The sequence below is a fragment of the Erpetoichthys calabaricus genome, chromosome 1 (genome assembly GCF_900747795.2).
Source record: "Erpetoichthys calabaricus chromosome 1, fErpCal1.3, whole genome shotgun sequence".
Lineage (NCBI taxonomy): Eukaryota > Metazoa > Chordata > Cladistia > Polypteriformes > Polypteridae > Erpetoichthys > Erpetoichthys calabaricus.
Window position 1 is genome coordinate 337043294 of NC_041394.2, and position 17730 is coordinate 337061023.

General features: G+C 40.3%; 2 protein-coding genes across 3 annotated transcripts in view; both read left to right on the plus strand.

Moving 5' to 3' along the window:
• Window positions 1-2527, plus strand: part of LOC114666738 (zinc finger protein 721-like) — a 41365-nt gene extending 38838 nt beyond the window's left edge. Inside the window, exon 4 of the mRNA XM_051933307.1 lies at window positions 631-2527. Within this exon, the coding sequence (XP_051789267.1) occupies window positions 631-1826 (1196 nt within the window). The 3' untranslated portion in view covers window positions 1827-2527. The remainder of the gene's footprint in view (window positions 1-630) is intronic.
• A 1164-nt stretch (window positions 2528-3691) lies between these two features.
• The window catches only part of LOC114667618 (zinc finger protein 665-like), a 33199-nt gene continuing 19160 nt past the window's right edge, over window positions 3692-17730 (plus strand). The window contains exon 1 of one of the 2 annotated variants that reach the window (XM_051925194.1): window positions 3692-3778. The gene's annotated coding sequence lies outside the window, so the exon portion shown is untranslated. Of the gene's footprint in view, window positions 3779-8618; window positions 8773-17730 lie in introns of those variants that run through there. The other variant, XM_028822991.2, reaches the window with a different exon arrangement.

A 17730-nucleotide genomic window follows, 5' to 3' on the forward strand; every position in this document is an offset into this window, starting at 1 on the left:
CTTATTCCAAGTGTCTGTGGTTCACTGTGAAAAGAAAAACTTCCTAACATTTGTGTGAAATGTATTCCTAAGTTTGCAACTGTGTCCCCGTGTTCTTGGTTAACTCATTTTAAAATTACAGCCTTGATCCACTGGACTAATTCCCTTCATAATTTTAAACACTTCAGTCGTGTCTTCTCTTAATCTTCTTTTGCTTAAACTAAAAAGGTTCAGCTCTTTTAATCTTTCCTCATAACTGATCCCCTGTAGCCCTGGAATGCAACCATAGTTGTGGTAACTGAAGATTTAACCCCGTTAAATTTGAGCAAAATCATTTTTATGAACTTGATGGCAAAGTAGTAATGCAGTTCTTTAGTAAAGTTGAGAAAACATGACCAATAAAATTTTGTTTATTTACACATGATATAATTCTACATTTTTTAGTTTTCTTTTTAAACATTTTGGCTACAGAGATTGTGCTCATGTGATGATTATGTGGTTGGAAGCCATTTTATAGTCAACTTTATTTTTACAAATGCTTATGCTTTTAAAACCTTATCTGTAATTTCAACAAGGCTTTATATAGTGTGACTTAAACTGAATAATTGGGTAGAAAATAAGCTTTTATTTTTCCTCTTAAACTTCATACAGGAGACAAACCTCATTGCTGTCCTGAATGTGGCAAGCGATTTTGCAATTTAAGAAATCTTCAGTGTCACACAAGAATTCACACTGGAGAGAAGCCATATTGCTGTTTGGACTGTGGTAAACGGTTCTCAAAGATGGTGACCCTTAAGACCCACATAAGAATTCATACTGGAGAGAAGCCATATTCTTGTTCAGATTGTGGAAAGCGATTCTCAGATCGGAGCCATTTTCAGAGACACAGAAAAATTCACACGGGAGAGAAATTAACCCCGAAAGAGAAACGTTTCTGCTGTTCAGAATGTGGTAAACAGTTTTTGTTAATGAGCCATTTTCAGTACCACATAAGAGTTCATACAGGAGAGAAACCGTACTGCTGTTCTGAATGTGGCAAACCATTCCGTGACAGAAGTACTCTTCGAAGACACTCTAGAATTCATAATGGAGAGAAACCTTATTGTTGTCCAGAATGTGGCAAGCGTTACTCACGAATTGCCTATCTTCAGACGCACGCAAGAATTCACACTGGAGAAAAGCCATATAGTTGTCCAGAATGTGGCAAGCAATTTGTACAATTAAGGAGTCTACAGAAGCACACAAGAACTCACACAGGCGAAAAGCCATATTGCTGTTCGGAATGTGGTAAACTCTTTTCACAACTAAGTCACCTTCAGAGTCACACAAGAATCCATACTGGTGAGAAACCATTTAGCTGTAAGGAATGTGGCAAGCAATTTACACAAATGAGCAGTCTTCAGATCCACAAGCAAAGTCATAGTGCAGAGAAGCCATTCAGCTGTAATGAGTGTGGGAAACAATTCTCTTACAAGAGTAGTCTTCGAACTCACTTAAAAATTCATGTAGTGGAGAAACCATATTGCTGTTCTACATGTGGCAAACGGTTCTCCCAAATGGCCACTCTTCAGACCCACATACGAGTTCACACCGGAGAGAAGCCATATTCTTGCTCTGATTGTGGGAAAAGATTCTCTGACAGTAGCCGTTTTCGGAGACACAAAAGAATTCATACGGGAGAAAAACGTTACTGCTGTTCTGAATGTGGCAAGCAGTTTACACAAAGGGCCACTCTTAAGACCCACATAAGAATTCACACTGGCGAGAAGCCATATTCTTGTTCTGAATGTGGGAAACAATTCTCTGACAGCAGTCATCTTCGGAGACACAAAAGAATTCACCATTAAGAGAAGCCCCGAAGGAGTAGGTTAGAGGGAGAAGAAGGCAAGAAGGCAAGAAGGAGTTCAAAGTAACTCTCCTAATTCTAGGTCTTTACAGGATATGCTTCATTGTGTGAGATCTCTACCAAATTTTCTCATAATGTCAGCCGTCTTTCACTGTGTGAAAAGGATCCACCATACTGGCTAGCTCCAGAATAGAAAGATGATCACACGCTGCCACTGCACTATACTAGATTATGATGTTTGTCAGGCAGTCAGTCAGTCATTTTCTAACTGGCTTACTCCTGAATAGGGTTGCAGAGGTCTGCTGGAGCCTATTCCAGCCAGCATAGGGCACAAGGCAAGAACAAGCCCTGGACCGGGCACCAGTCCATTGCAGGGGTGAACACATACATGCACACACATCCACCTCAACCATGCACTAGGGCCAATATAGGATCGCCAGCTTACCTCACCTGCATGTCTTTGAAATGTGGTAGGAAACTGGAGCAAACCCCACACAGACACAGGGAGAACATGCACACTCCATGCTGGGAGGTCCTGGGATGTGAACCCTGGTCTCCTTACTGCGAGGCAGCAGTTGCGCCACTGCACAACCCTTTATGGGGTCTGTGATAGTGTAAAATCATTAGATACAGAACACAAGACATCTACTGTGGTGTCCATCTGGATGGCCATTTTTTCTATTACCAAAATAAACTGGGGGGGGGGGGGGGGGGGGGATGGTGTCAGATATATCATAAAAATGCAAGACATGGTAGATGTAGAAAGAATAGATAGAAAGGGAAAAGACCTGGGAGGATGAGAAGAAAAGGGACATCACATGGTGCAGAATTAATGAAGCCATCAACAGCAAAACTGAGTAAAAAGAAAAAAACAGACCTATCCGTAAGGAAATTTGGGAATAAGCACTAAATTACAAATGACTACAATCAAGATGATTATCAGTGAGAAATGGGATAACCTCAAAAGTTACAGATTTTCAAACGGTACCACCTTTAAAGAGAAACGTTATGGCAGAAGAATTGGAGATTTAGTAGATTGAAGGTCACAAGAAAAATGTCAATTCAACAGAAATTGTCAAGAAATTTAATAAGAAGCTCATCCTAATGGCTTAAAAAGAGGAGCAACTAGAATTTGAAAAATCAACTAAGGGTCACCCCGACTCAAAAAGCTCTAATTCAACTAAACGAGAACAACCCAATGAGGGGAAAAATGACACCATAAGAAGCTAAGGGGTCCAGGAAATTTAAGAGCAGCCCCAGAACGTAATTGACCGACTGCAGTTTTGTGTACATATGTATAGAAGAGGAAATGACCAAAAATAAAATTAAAACCTACCACGTGGAGTACCACAAATAAGTTTAATAAGCTATAACTGAGAGAAAGCAACACTAACCACATTTAATGGATTTGAGTTAAGAGAAAGCTGGATCTGGTATTGTGCATCACAACACATTAACTCTAAAGTAACAGCACAGAAGAAAATCAAAGTTAGAAAATATCAATACAATTAGACACCACCCTGGTGAAAGAAACTGTAAAGAATCTATGCAGAGAGGTGACATTAATTAAAGCTTATATGAAAAAAGTGGAATCACAAAATCTTAACAAAAGAGCAGAAATCATAGAAACACACAGTGACACCTGAAAATCTACAATGGCTAACGAAAAACTCAAAATTCTGGCAAAAGCTTGAAAGTTAAGAGAGAAACACAAAAGAGTACAGAATAGGATATGCAAAAGACAATCTGAAAAAGTTCTGTAGAATGATGAGGAGGAGGCACCCTGGAAATAACTTCACCACCTGACAAAAAAAGAAATAAACACTTTGGAGTAACGTATAGGAAGAGGTCCAAGAACACAAAGAAGCAACGTAGATGAGTGAACTACCAATGGAAACAGAAAACGCATACAGTAAATGAAAGAAAATGGAGTGTTCCTGGTGCTCTTTCTAGGTTTGTGTTTTTGATTTGATTTTGCACTTCTTGACTTTGTGTTGCAGGTTACTTTTGTGGATTTCAGACAACAATCTGTTTTGATATTTAGCACTTGTTTTGCTTTTTTTATTTGGATTTTTTCTTTTCATTATTGTTATTTTTTTTCATTTTGGACTTTTGTTTAATAAAATGAAATTGTTAAGTCAAGGCTTTATTTATGCGCAAGGGTTTTTATGCTTTCGTTCTGTTCTTTTGGTGAACTTTAGGCCTCAAGCCTATATTTAAGCTGTTTAGGGTTTGGTCAAGTCTGACTTGGAGCACAGATCTGGTCATCTAAAGTGAAATGTTCTGACAAAGCCTGAATAGCTGAGCTGCCAGCTGAAATGGCTTCTGCAATTCATGAAAAAGAAACAAAAAGGAACAACATACCAATGGGTACAGTCTGCAAACAGCCAATTATGGTTCTATGATTCAGACAACTTAAAATATTAGAGAAAGCCCTGAAGTTAAGGAGGTAAATGCACAAAATAGAGAGAGAGGTGATAGAGAACACCACTTATAGAGATGAAGAGTAAATGGTGGATGTGGGGACAACATTGATACAAGTGCACCTGTGGACACCGCAGACTTGATGCTTCTAGTCCCACAATTGATGGAGCACTACCACCACTTTTTTGTTCAACCCTTTGCTGCCCTCCATTACTTTCCACCTTCCAAATGTCTGCATGGGAGAATATAGTGGATGAAGCCCCCGAGAGAAAGCGAGTGTTTTTACTGTAGTGCCTGCTTTTCATTCTGTCGGATACTCAGTGGGGTTTTCCTGCCAGAACATATTAATTATGCTGAATGATTTTATAAGTGCAAGCTAAGTATAAGATGATGATTTAGTGTGATTGTGTTTTTGTTCTTGTTATTTTGTCACTTTGAGGCAGTGCTGTCAGCAGAATGAACACATTACCCATCATCCTCCCTGCTCTATTTGTAGAGCTAATGCCCCCCGCTGGACATGCCTCCATTCCCCAGGCCTAGGAGATGATGTGCAGAGCAGTGCCACAGTTCTTACACACACAGTTCTCAAGAAATGACGACTGAATATTTACCAGGCAGTTAAAGCACAATAAATGAACAATAATATGGCGGCAATAAGCAAGAGTCTGACAGAAATAAACTCATAAATGTTATCCAAGAAATAAATGAGCGTTTAACTTTTGTAATCTCGTGTCCTCATGAATTTAAAAGATAGCCTTGCCTCAATAGAATTACTCCATTCGTAATTGTTTACACTAGGGTCCTCAAGTACACAATTTAGTATTCAGTCAAAATAATTCAACTGGATCTTCTTTATCAATGCCTTTCTTGTAGTGTAGAGAGCAGATTGACACAAACTACTCCAGATATGGTCTTCCCAGTGCATTTTATAGTCTGAATACAGCGTCCCATTTTATTGGGACATCAGAACAATTTAGACGAGAGCAGGCCATTCAGCCCAACAAAACGCACTATTCCTATCCACCTAATTCTCTCAAAATAACATCAAGTTGAGTTTTGAAAGTCCTTGAAGTCTTGTTGTCTACCACACTACTTGGTAGCTTATTCCAAGTGTCTATCATTTTTTGTGTAAAGAAAAACTTCCTAATGTTTGAGTGAAATTTACCCTTAACAAGTTTCCAACTGTGTCCCCATGTTCTCGATGAACTCATTTTAAAATAACAGTCTCGATCCACTGGACTAATTCCTTTCATAATTTTAAACACTTCAATCATGTCACCTCTTATTCTTCTTTTGCTTAAACTGTAAAGGCTCAGTTCTTTTAATCTTTTTTCATAATTCATCCCCTGTAGCCCTGGAATCAGCCTAGTCGCTATTCTCTGGACCTTTTCTAGTGCTGCTATGTCCGTATTGTAGCCTGGTGACCAAAACTGCACACAAGACTCCAGATGAGGCCTTACCAGTGTGTTATAAAGCTTGAGCAGAACCTCCTGTGACTTGTGCTCCACACATCAAGGCGCTATATAACCTGACATTCTGTTAGCCTCCTTAATGGCTTCTGAACACTGTCGGGAAGTTGATAGCTTAGAGTCCATTAAGACTCGTAAATCCTTCTCATAAGGTGTGCTCTCGATTTTCAGACCTCCCATTGTGTATTCAAACCTAACATTTTTACTTCCTACATACGGTATATAGTCTGTTTTGCAAGGCACACCTAGCTTTGCATATCCACTGTAGGTTAGGCAACCTGAATTGAATGCATGCCATGACTAAACAAAAGGGCTTACTTTGTGGGTAACATACTGTATTAGTAGACTTTAAATATGAGAGGAAACCAAAAAAACAACAAAACACTTGATTAAGGAAAGTTATTATTACTATTATTAGTATTATAGGAAAGTTTAAAGGTGATTTTTGTGATACGCCTATTACAGCTTAGCAATCAAAATCTTTGCTGTACATCAACCTCAGCAGGGGTTTTTTTGTGCCTGACAGGAAGTGTAGTTCCTGCATTATCACTACTAACCGTCAGCCATGGTGTGTCACAGCACAAATTTTCTTGGTCATTTAAATCCTTTCCTCATGACTAATATAGACTTAATATACAGTGGCATGCAAATGTTGGACCCCCTTGCTTAAAACGTCTTTTACTGTGAATTGTTAAGTAAGTAGAAGATGAACTGATCACCGAAAGGTATAATATCAAAGATGACACATTTCTTTAGAATTTCAAGCAAGATTTCCTTTTTAGGGCTTGAAGCAAAAGCCAACATGGTCAGTACTTAGTAAGACCACCCTTGGCAAGTATCACAGCTTGGAAACGCTTTTTGTAGTGAGCTAAGGGTTCTTTCAGCTCTTACTTGGGGTATTTTCGCCCATTCGTCCTTACAATTAGACCGTCTCTTGGGCCATCTTGCATGCACTGCTCTTTTGAGATCAATCCACAGATTTTCAGTGTTGTTCAGGTCAGGGGTCTGTGAGGGCCATGGCAAAACCGTCAGCTTGTACCTCTTGAAGTATTCCATTGTAGATTTTGAAGGGTGTTTCTGATCATTATCTTGTTGTAGATCTCTTTTAACTTCTTTTTTTTTTTTTACGGATGGTGTGATGTTTGCTTCCAGAATTTGCTGGTATTTATTCAAATCAATTCTTCTCTACCAATGCCACATTCCCTGTGCCTGATTGATCCACCGCCATGCATAGTAGTTGGGGACATGTTCAATTCCTGGAATTCAGCACCCTTTTTTCATCAAACATACCTCTGCACACTGTGGCCAAAAAGTTCTATTTTGACTTTTTCAGTCCACAGGACTTATTCCTAAAATGCATCAGGCTTGTTTAGATGTTGATTTGCAAACTTCAGGTGCTGAATTTTGTGGTGATAACACAGGAATGGTTTTCCTCTGCTGATTCTACCATACTTGTTCAGGTGTCACTGCACAGTAGGACAATCACAGCACCACCACTCCAGAGTCTGCTAAATCGTCCTGAAGGTCTTTTGCAGTCAAACGGGGGTTTTAATTTGCCTTTCTAGCAATACACTGAGCAGTTCTTTCAGTAAGTTCCCTTGGTCTTCAGACGTCAACTTGACCTCCACCTTTCCTGTTAGCCGGCATTTCTTAATACCATTAAAAACTGAGAAAACAGCTATCAGAAAATGCTTTGCTCTCTTCTTGTAGCCTTCTCCTGCTTTGTGAGCATCAACTATTTTATTTTTCAGAGTGCTAGGCAGCTGCTTACAGGAGGCCATGGCTGCTGATTTTTGGGACAAGGTCTGAGGAGTCAGAGAATTTATTCAGCTTTGACATTTGCATCAGCTGGAGTTTCTCCCCTAACAATGATTGTGAACTAGCCATAGCCCTAATGAGCTAATGAACATCCGGGACCTTGATAAACATTATTTGAGATCTCAAATATCTTGGGGTGCCCAAACTTTTGCTCCTCTCTTGTTTACACTGTACAATTATAAAAAGCAAAAACATTACACTAACCTTGCATAAAATGCTGAAAAGAAATGTGTCTTCTTTAAATGTATGCCTTTTGGTGATTAGTTCTACTAATACTCAACTATTCATAGTAACAGACATTTTAAGGGAGGGGGGCTGAATTTTTGCATGCCACTGTAGGTCCTGCAGTCTTATGTAGCACCTAGCAGACATATGAATGTCAAGGAATTAATGTAAAACAGTGGCAGAGCCAACAGTGGGGATGGGTTGCTGACCCTGGGGGCCACAAACATGACAGAAAATATTGAGGAGCAACATCATCCCCAGATTGTCATACACCCCTGGAAACAGTTTTCTGCAACCAACCATCAACTATCTCCCCGACCCACATTGAATAGAAACTATCCTCCACAGTTGACATCCCACAACACTGGAAACCATACTGCCCAATCAACCTCCCTCTGCACCACATCATGGAAATCACCGGCCAATACAACAACTACCTGCCTACTACCGGTATATAGTGCTTGAGACGGATGGTGGGACCCATAGGGGTCCCATTAACAAGATTTGCACCTCCCAGTTACAAAACCTTGGCTCCATGAGTGCTGCAACGCAACAACAAAAGCGTGTGTGTTTTTAATTTTTTTTTTTTTATTTTAACATTTTTGTCAAATGAAAGTGCGTGTCGTCATCAGAATGACGATAACTGAGTGCGACTCGTGTCTCTTTGGCGCGAATGCTTTACTACCAAACCCCGCTGGACGTCAGCTCAGCTGTGTGCGGTGAGCCAGGAGTGCGAGTCACTTTGAAGCATCACGTCCCTAAGAAAGTCATGGGTAAGTAAGTCCAGTCACTTCACTTTATGACTTTGCACTCTCTGTGTTTAGGCAACACTAAAGTTAATTCAAACTTAGTCCTCACAGCAACGTGTCGTGTGACGTCATCGAGGGCGCCGGAACTGCAGTCGGCGTGCTGCCGGTGACTGCGGGGAGTTGTGAGCAGTGAAAGATAGTAGAAGCACTTTATACCGAGTGAGTCCGCCTTGAAAAATATCACATCATCCAGAGTCAGAAGGTAAATTCTCTTGTCATTTTATGGATGTGGGATTTTAATTCCTTCCAGTCACGGTTGCAGGTGCGTAAAACACACGCGGCTGAAGATGGCTACTGTATTCGTAGTTCCTTAGTCGCCTGTCTGCTTATACGTTGCTCCATATTCAACTCCAGACCGCTAATTCTGACACTTTGTCAAGCTGCAGTTGAGCTTTTCCTGGTCCAGCGTAGGTACCTGGGTCAAAGTGACTGGCAAAATTGACACACTCCTATTTCTAATGAATGGGATTTATCGTTGATGTTCAAAGGGGAACGTAAAGGATTAAAAGCCCCGGGCCACCCCAGTTGTCGCACTTTTGGAAAAAGGCCGATGCCCAGTTTTGCACGGGCCAATTCAAGTTAGGTGGCAGAGTTTGTATTGGTATTTTTTTTAAAATAAAGTGACTTAACTCTAAACATACTATATGCTGCATTTTTCACAAACATCACTTTAGTTATAGGTTAACATTTTTATGATGTGTAAAACTACATAAATGTACTTACACACATGGTTAATGATGTGAAAACATAAAGTCATAGGTGGCCCCTTGTATGTGAAAGAAATGGCTCCATTTCTTAGAGCCTTTTCCATTTACTTTTCACAACTCTAAACTCTCTTCCCTTTGTTCTTCATCAGTCTTTGCCGTCTTCCAATTTTGTAACTGCATGCACAGCATCTTGATGTTCCATTTCTAGCACTGAATGCTTACATATTTTACCTGTAAATAAATCTTTGTTTTTGTCCATCCATTGACTTGCCCTTTCCATGTCCTTCAGCACTGTTCATTCCTGTCCAAATAGGCATATTTGGTGAGATATAGAAGAATGAAGAATATCATATATATATACAGTGGTGTGAAAAACTATTTGCCCCCTTCCTGATTTCTTATTCTTTTGCATGTTTGTCACACAAAATGTTTCTGATCATCAAACACATTTAACCATTAGTCAAATATAACACAAGTAAACACAAAATGCAGTTTGTAAATGGTGGTTTTTATTATTTAGGGAGAAAAAAAAATCCAAACCTACATGGCCCTGTGTGAAAAAGTAATTGCCCCCTGAACCTAATAACTGGTTGGGCCACCCTTAGCAGCAATAACTGCAATCAAGCGTTTGCGATAACTTGCAATGAGTCTATTACAGCGCTCTGGAGGAATTTTGGCCCACTCATCTTTGCAAAATTGTTGTAATTCAGCTTTATTTGAGGGTTTTCTAGCATGAACCGCCTTTTTAAGGTCATGCCATAGCATCTCAATTGGATTCAGGTCAGGACTTTGACTAGGCCACTCGAAAGTCTTCATTTTGTTTTTCTTCAGCCATTCAGAGGTGGATTTGCTGGTGTGTTTTGGGTCATTGTCCTGTTGCAGCACCCAATATCGCTTCAGCTTGAGTTGACGAACAGATGGCCGGACATTCTCCTTCAGGATTTTTTGGTAGACAGTAGAATTCATGGTTCCATCTATCACAGCAAGCCTTCCAGGTCCTGAAGCAGCAAAACAACGCCAGACCATCACACTACCACCACCATATTTTACTGTTGGTATGATGTTCTTTTTCTGAAATGCTGTGTTCCTTTTACGCCAGATGTAATGGGACATTTGCCTTCCAAAAAGTTCAACTTTTGTCTCATCAGTCCACAAGGTATTTTCCCAAAAGTCTTGGCAATCATTGAGATGTTTCTTAGCAAAATTGAGACGAGCCCTAATGTTCTTTTTGCTTAACAGTGGTTTGCGTCTTGGAAATCTGCCATGCAGGCTGTTTTTGCCCAGTCTCTTTCTTATGGTGGAGTCGTGAACACTGACCTTAATTGAGGCAAGTGAGGCCTGCAGTTCTTTAGACGTTGTCCTGGGGTCTTTTGTGACCTCTCGGATGAGTCGTCTCTGCGCTCTTGGGGTAATTTTGGTCGGCCGGCCACTCCTGGGAAGGTTCACCACTGTTCCATGTTTTTGCCATTTGTGGATAATGGCTCTCACTGTGGTTCGCTGGAGTCCCAAAGCTTTAGAAATGGCTTTATAACCTTTACCAGACTGATAGATCTCAATTACTTCTGTTCTCATTTGTTCCTGAATTTCTTTGGATCTTGGCATGATGTCTAGCTTTTGAGGTGCTTTTGGTCTACTTCTCTGTGTCAGGCAGCTCCTATTTAAGTGATTTCTTGATTGAAACAGGTGTGGCAGTAATCAGGCCTGGGGGTGGCTACGGAAATTGAACTCAGGTGTGATACACCACAGTTAGGTTATTTTTTAACAAGGGGGCAATTACTTTTTCACACAGGGCCATGTAGGTTTGGATTTTTTTTCTCCCTAAATAATAAAAACCATCATTTAAAAACTGCATTTTGTGTTTACTTGTGTTATATTTGACTAATGGTTAAATGTGTTTGATGATCAGAAACATTTTGTGTGACAAACATGCAAAAGAATAAGAAATCAGGAAGGGGGCAAATAGTTTTTCACACCACTGTATATATATTGCACAACTTTAGTTTAGATATGTATTTTGTTAATGTACGTTTGTTAATTAGAATAAACAAACAGGCAAAGTTTAAGGAGTGAAACTTTTATGACGTCAACTGAAATGTCATTTTGATGTATCGGAAGCATGTGTCCCATTGTGACTGCTGGTTTAAGAACGTCCTTCAGTAGTTTAGGTGTAGTGACCACGTCTCCACTGCCAGGGTTGTTTAATTCTCTTTATCCATCATAAAATGTGTGAAATTCACCTAATTGATGATTAATCTTTGGTGTTGATGATAAGAGTGTCTTAGTATTTGCTGCTTTTATAGAGAATTTAAACTTAAGGAACATTACATTCCTAAACAGGTTTAAGCAAAACATGTTGTAATAGCTTGCTTTAGGTCAAGTTAGAGTAAAACATGAAAAGGTTATGCCTGTATTTTTAAGTAACTGAAAAGCCACCATTTATTTGTCTACATAAGGCTTGCAGGCCTTTTATTTTTTTGCTTGCTTAAAGCGCCAGTGTGAGAGAATGAAAAGATAAGGACAGTGCACTGTAAGAAAAACGTAAGGCCAATTCAACTTTAATGGTGGGAATTGATCAATGAATAAGTTTTGGACCCTTTCACAGGGTAAGGACATTAGGTAATGGAACAAAGAGCTAGTAGAAGAGTTGTGTAATAAAGATTGTGGTATATGATTTAAACTTCCTCTTGCCTGTCTTTGCTTATCGGTCATTTCTACCACAAACACCACTGATTATTGGCTGATAAGTGGAGGAAACGCACAAAAAGGATTCCAATGTTGTATGTTATGGCTACTGGTTTGTACCTTTAGGTACATTTCTGTCCACACTCCGAGCGAACATCGTCCTGTGTGAGCTGTGGCCCTATCCTATTAAAACCACACATGTTCTGTCTGAAGTCTGCCAGGTGATTTTTTTTTCTTTTTCTTTCATTGTGGACCCAGTTGCCCGAAAGGTTAGGAAATCCATAGCAAAATCATTTTCTGATCTGGTACAGATGCATTTCGACCGAGTGCGAAGCATGTACGGAACGCTGTCTGCGTCGCTATCACAGAACGGTGGTTCTCTTAATACACTTGAACAACAAAGCCCCAATGTTCACCGGTACAATTCATGATGGGTACTGAAAATGGTAGAGCCTAACCTACCAAATGAGACCACCTACCCCACCCCTCTAACCCCACTACAGCCTGCACAGTTCTTCCTCGCAATGTGGGAGATCTTTATGCCTTACCTTGTATTTTGGGTCATTATTCTGATGGAAGACTCATGACCTGGAATTGAGACTTGTCTTTCTGACACTGGGCTGTCCATTTTGCTTCAAAATACCCTAATATTCTTCTAATTTCATTGTGCCCCACACTGATGCAAGGCACCTGGCGTTCTGTGGACACAGAGATGCTGGGACTTGCCAAAAGCTCCTCCATCCCAAGGATATTCTCCCTTTTTTTTAGTGTCTGTCTTTCAGGTGGGGGTCTCTTTGAAGTGAATTCCACTTTCATTCAGACAGCAACGGGCGGTACAACCTGAAAACAATTGTATCTTGATCTTGGAGGTCAGTCTATATCCATCTTGAGGTTTTCCTTGGTTCTTTCCCCACCGTTCCCACCTTCCAAAAGATCATACAAGTAGGCCAGGATCCTCCTGTCCAACTACCGTAACTCCATTTGCTTGTAGTAAGCTGTAGTCTGACAAGGCCCAGAAATGGAGAACCCAAATATTTAAAGTTCAAAATAGCAAAAATAACTCACCAGTGAGAGATACGGTGGATACAGAAGCCGAGAGAGAACATGTAATATCATTGTTTTTTTGAATTTGTCTCCTCGAAATAACAGACTAATTTTATCGTGATGTCAAAAAACGAAAATTTGTTTTTTTGAGATAACGGAATAACTTTATCGTGACCTTGAGAAAACGAAACTTAACCTTTGCTCCTGGCATCAGGCTCACTTAGATTGCGACGCCTATACAGCTGAAGCCTTGCTAACTGTCTTCTTAAATGATGGACACTAACGTTATTATTTTCTTAACTAAGGCATAAACGTATTTCAGCCTGCGTCAGCCCTTGATTGAACAAAAATGTGACAAGCTGATCAATACAGTTCTGCTCTTTGGCCATTTCAAACACGATGTGGCTTCAATAAGCTAAACATTAAATGTTAGATACAATTATTTCATAATTTCGAGAAAATGAGATCTTTAGCTTTATCGAGATCTCAATACAATTATTCCATTTTCTCGAGAAAACGGTTTAAAAAAATAACGATATTGCACGTCCTCTCTTGGCTTCCGTATGTGGAGGAACTCTGTCTGCAGTATACCATGTTCAGTGTGATGCACACATTGACACTGCATCTGATCTCCATTCATATTGGCAGAGTGATCAATTATAGACGCCTGTGATGCTAATTATCGTCATTGGTCTGCTTGAGATGACACTGCAGTCCAACTGTGGCTTTTAACTCCAATGACGTCCTGGTAATTTTTAACCATGCCATTTTCATTGGTTTTATTTTTTAAAATGTCTTTAATCATGCCCTATGGAATAAAGAATGGAGTCCCGGGTTCAGTCAAAGGGGTACTATTACAAAATATCTCTGTATAACAATATACAAGTGGTCTCTTCTCCTCACTCTGTCTCTGTCTCTCTCTCTCTCTCTCTCTCATATCACGATATGTGCTACTCCTCCTAGGTGAGTGTTGCCTGTCTCCGCTCCCCACTCCGATCCCCTGAACGAGGCAGTGCATCCTGTTGTATTAAAGACCCAGGAGTACTTCTGGGGTTAGGGCTTCTCCTTTGGAAGCACTTCTAGGCCATTTGGAAGTCCCAAAGAATAGGGAGTGTAGCTCCCTGCAGCACCCCCTAGTGGCACCCATGGACCCCAGCAGGGTTGTGCTACTGGACTACAATTCCTTGAAATCCCTGTGGGTGTCTGAAAGGGTAGCAGAGCCCAGGGATGCTGCCACCTAGCATATGGGTGAGGACACTAACCTGAATATAGGGCTCTCCACTGTCCTTCTATTATATTATCATCCCGGCCAGGCAAGGGTCCCAAACCAATTCCGACTGAGATGCCGGTCCCTCACAGTTGACATCAAACAATTATGTGTTGTGTTGCTTTGCATTTTATCTTCGATATTTTATGCTTAGATGTGTATCTCAAAAAGTGATAAAAATGTATGCTTAGAAAAATTTAGGGTTGGTTTGTTTCAAACCTTTTTTTTTTTCTTTTTGTTAAACTTGAGTTATTTGTATGGAATGATATTTGATTTTAATAAATTCAATAAAATTAAAAAAAGACAAATTTAGGGTTTAAAGGAAGGAAACATGTACAGTGGGTATAGAAAAGAATCACCCCCCTTGAAAATATTCCCATTTTTGTGTTTGCTTTACAGCCTTAAATGAAAACACACAAACCAATATTTTTTCCAGCTTTACTTTCTCAATGCAATCTATAACATCAAGTGAAAGCATACAGTTCAGAAGAAATTTAAAAAATCAATAACAAGAAATACTGAGATTAATAAAGGATCACCCCCCTCCTAAACTCAATCAGATGTAAGTGCCCACCATTTCTATTGCAGACCATGGTTACTGGTGTCCTTCCACCTGTGATCAATTGTAATGAGTGTGATTAGTGAAGCTGTTCCTGGAGCATTCATTCCCTTGCTTGGTAGTGCAACTGACACCAAACAACTGACTAAGGGTGGCAAGCCACTTTCAAAAGATCTCGGGTATAGAGTTGTGGACAGAAATAAGGCTGGCAGGAGATGGATACAAAAATCTCAAAGGCTTATCAATCCCATTGAGCACAGTAAAGTCCATAATAAAGAAGTGGCAAGTGTTTGATACAACTAGGATCCTCCCTGGATATGGCCATCCCTCCAAACTGGATGAAAGAGCAAGGAGGAAACTGGTAAGAGAGGCTACCGAGAGGCCAATGGCCACTTTGAAGGAGTTACAGGATTTTATGGCAAAGAGTGGTCATTGTGTGCATGTAACAACCATTTCACAAGCACTCCACAATTGTGGCTTCTTTGGGAGGGTCAAAAGGAAAAAGCCGCTTCTCAAGAAAGGCCACTTTAAGTCTTGTTTGAGCTTTGCCAGAATGCACCTTGAAGATTCTGATGCCAAGTGGAAAAAGGTCTTATGGTCAGAGGAGACCAAAATCAAACTATTTGGCCTCAATAAGAAACGGTACACCAATGCAGCCCACCATTCTCAACACACCATACCTATAATTCTTAATAATAATAATTCTTTGCCTTTATATAGCTCTTTTCTCACTACTCAAAGTGCTCAGCAATTGCAGGTTAAGGGCCTTGCTCAAGGGCCCAACATAGCAGAGTCTCTTTTGGCATTTACGGGATTCGAACTGGCAACCTTCCGATTGCCAGTGCAGATCCCTAGCCTTAGAGCCACCATTCCGCCTACAGTAAAGCATGGATGTGACAGCGTCCTGTTGTGTGGGGGTTTCTCTGCCGTAGGTCCTGGGGCTCTCGTTGGGGTAGAAAGAAAAATGGATGGGGCAAAATACCGTCAAGTTCTTGAGGAAAACCTACTACCCTCTGCCAGAAAGTTGAAGATGGGCTGAATGTTCACCTGTCGACATGACAACGACCCGAAGCACACAGCAACATTGACCACAGAGTGGCTGAAGGAGATAAATGTGAATGTCCTGGTGTGGCCGAGTCAGAGCCCAGACCTAAATCACAGTGAAAATCTGTGGAAAGATTTGAAGATAGCAGACCACCAACGCTCACCATCCAATGTGACCAAACTTGAACAGTTAAACTGTAAAGAATAATGGGGGGCAAATATTAATAGCTCAATCTAAATGTGCAAAGCTGGTGGAAAAGAATCCAAACAGACTCAAGGCTGTCATTAAAGCAAAAGGTGCTTCAACAAAATGACATTGACATTGGGTGACGATCCTTTATTAATTTCATTATGTCTTGTTTTTGATTTTTTATATTTTTTTCTGAACTGTAGCTGTTATATCTTTCACTTGGATGTTATAGATTGCATTGAGTTTGTAAAGGTGGGAAGAAATATTTTGTGTGTGCATCTTCATTTAAGACTGTAAAGCAAAATAAAGGAGAATATTTCAAAGGGGGGGGGGGTGTTCTTTTTTTTATACCCAGTGTATACTTTGACTTGGTACTTTAGCAGGAGAGTTTTAATTACTTATGTGGTTCATCACACTTCAAAACACACGACAATGCCACCCTAAAACTTGATAAACTGACTATCCAGTCTTTGACACGAAGAGAATTAGTGACATACAGTGGAACCTCGGTTCATGACTATAATTCATTCCAAACCTCTGGTCGTAAACTGATTTGGTCGTGAACCGAAGCAATTTCTCCCATAGGATTGTATGTAAATACAGTTCGTACGGTCTGGAATGGATTAATTGTATGTAAATATATATTTTTTAAAGATTTTTAAGCACAAATATAGTTAATTACACCATAGAATGCACAGTGTAATAGTAAACTAATGTAAAAACATTGAATAACATTGACACAAACACCCAGGCTCCCTGCTCAGCTGCACTCTCTCTCTCTCTCTCTCTCTCTCTCTCTCTCTGTGTAACATTGCAGTAGTTCGCGCTATAGCCTTACAACCTGATGGCTGTATAAACACTTTTTTAAATGAGTTTTAAGCACAGGGGGGGAAAAAAAGGAACATTTGAACAAATCTGAACTTTATTTAAAAACCAACCACAAGCAACCAAGAAAGTAACATTGCAGCAGTTTGCGCTATAGCCTTGCAACCCGATCGCTGTATAAACACTTTTTTTAATGAGTTTTAAGCACAGGGGAAAAAAGGAACATTTGAAAAATCTGTAATTTAATAAACCACCAAGAAAAGTAACATTGCAACAATGCATGCTACGAACCGATCGCTGGAAACAGAAGTGAAAACAAAATCAAGCCCAGTGCATTCTTTAACTGCCTTCCTACCTTAATGTGTCCAGCTCTCTCTCTCTCTTGCGCGCCTGTGGTGTGTGTGTGTGTCGCGCGCTCTCTCGCTCGCTGCACAGGAAATGCACAGGGAGAGACTGAACATGTACAAAACGAAAGGGAAACTGGCTTGTTCGTATACCGAGTGTGTGGTCGTGAACCGATTTGTACATGTACCAAGACATTCGTGAACCGAGGTTCTACTGTATATGTTAAGATTTTTAATTAGTAAATAAAAAGTTGTACCTGCTGCCCAGCTTGGTTGCCTTACATACTGTTTTTCTGTCAGTTAATGAGAAATAAGTGCAGGCAATCCTGGTTTGGTCTGCCTGCGGTTACATGTCCCAGAAGAGCCACAGCCTGGCATCAAACACACACGTCAACCACCCCCACAAACGGGTAATTGATAGGGTTTGGGACTTTATAATGTGTGGGTCACCCCTTGTGACACCCCCATGACAAAACAACTTTTCCTATTATTTGATCT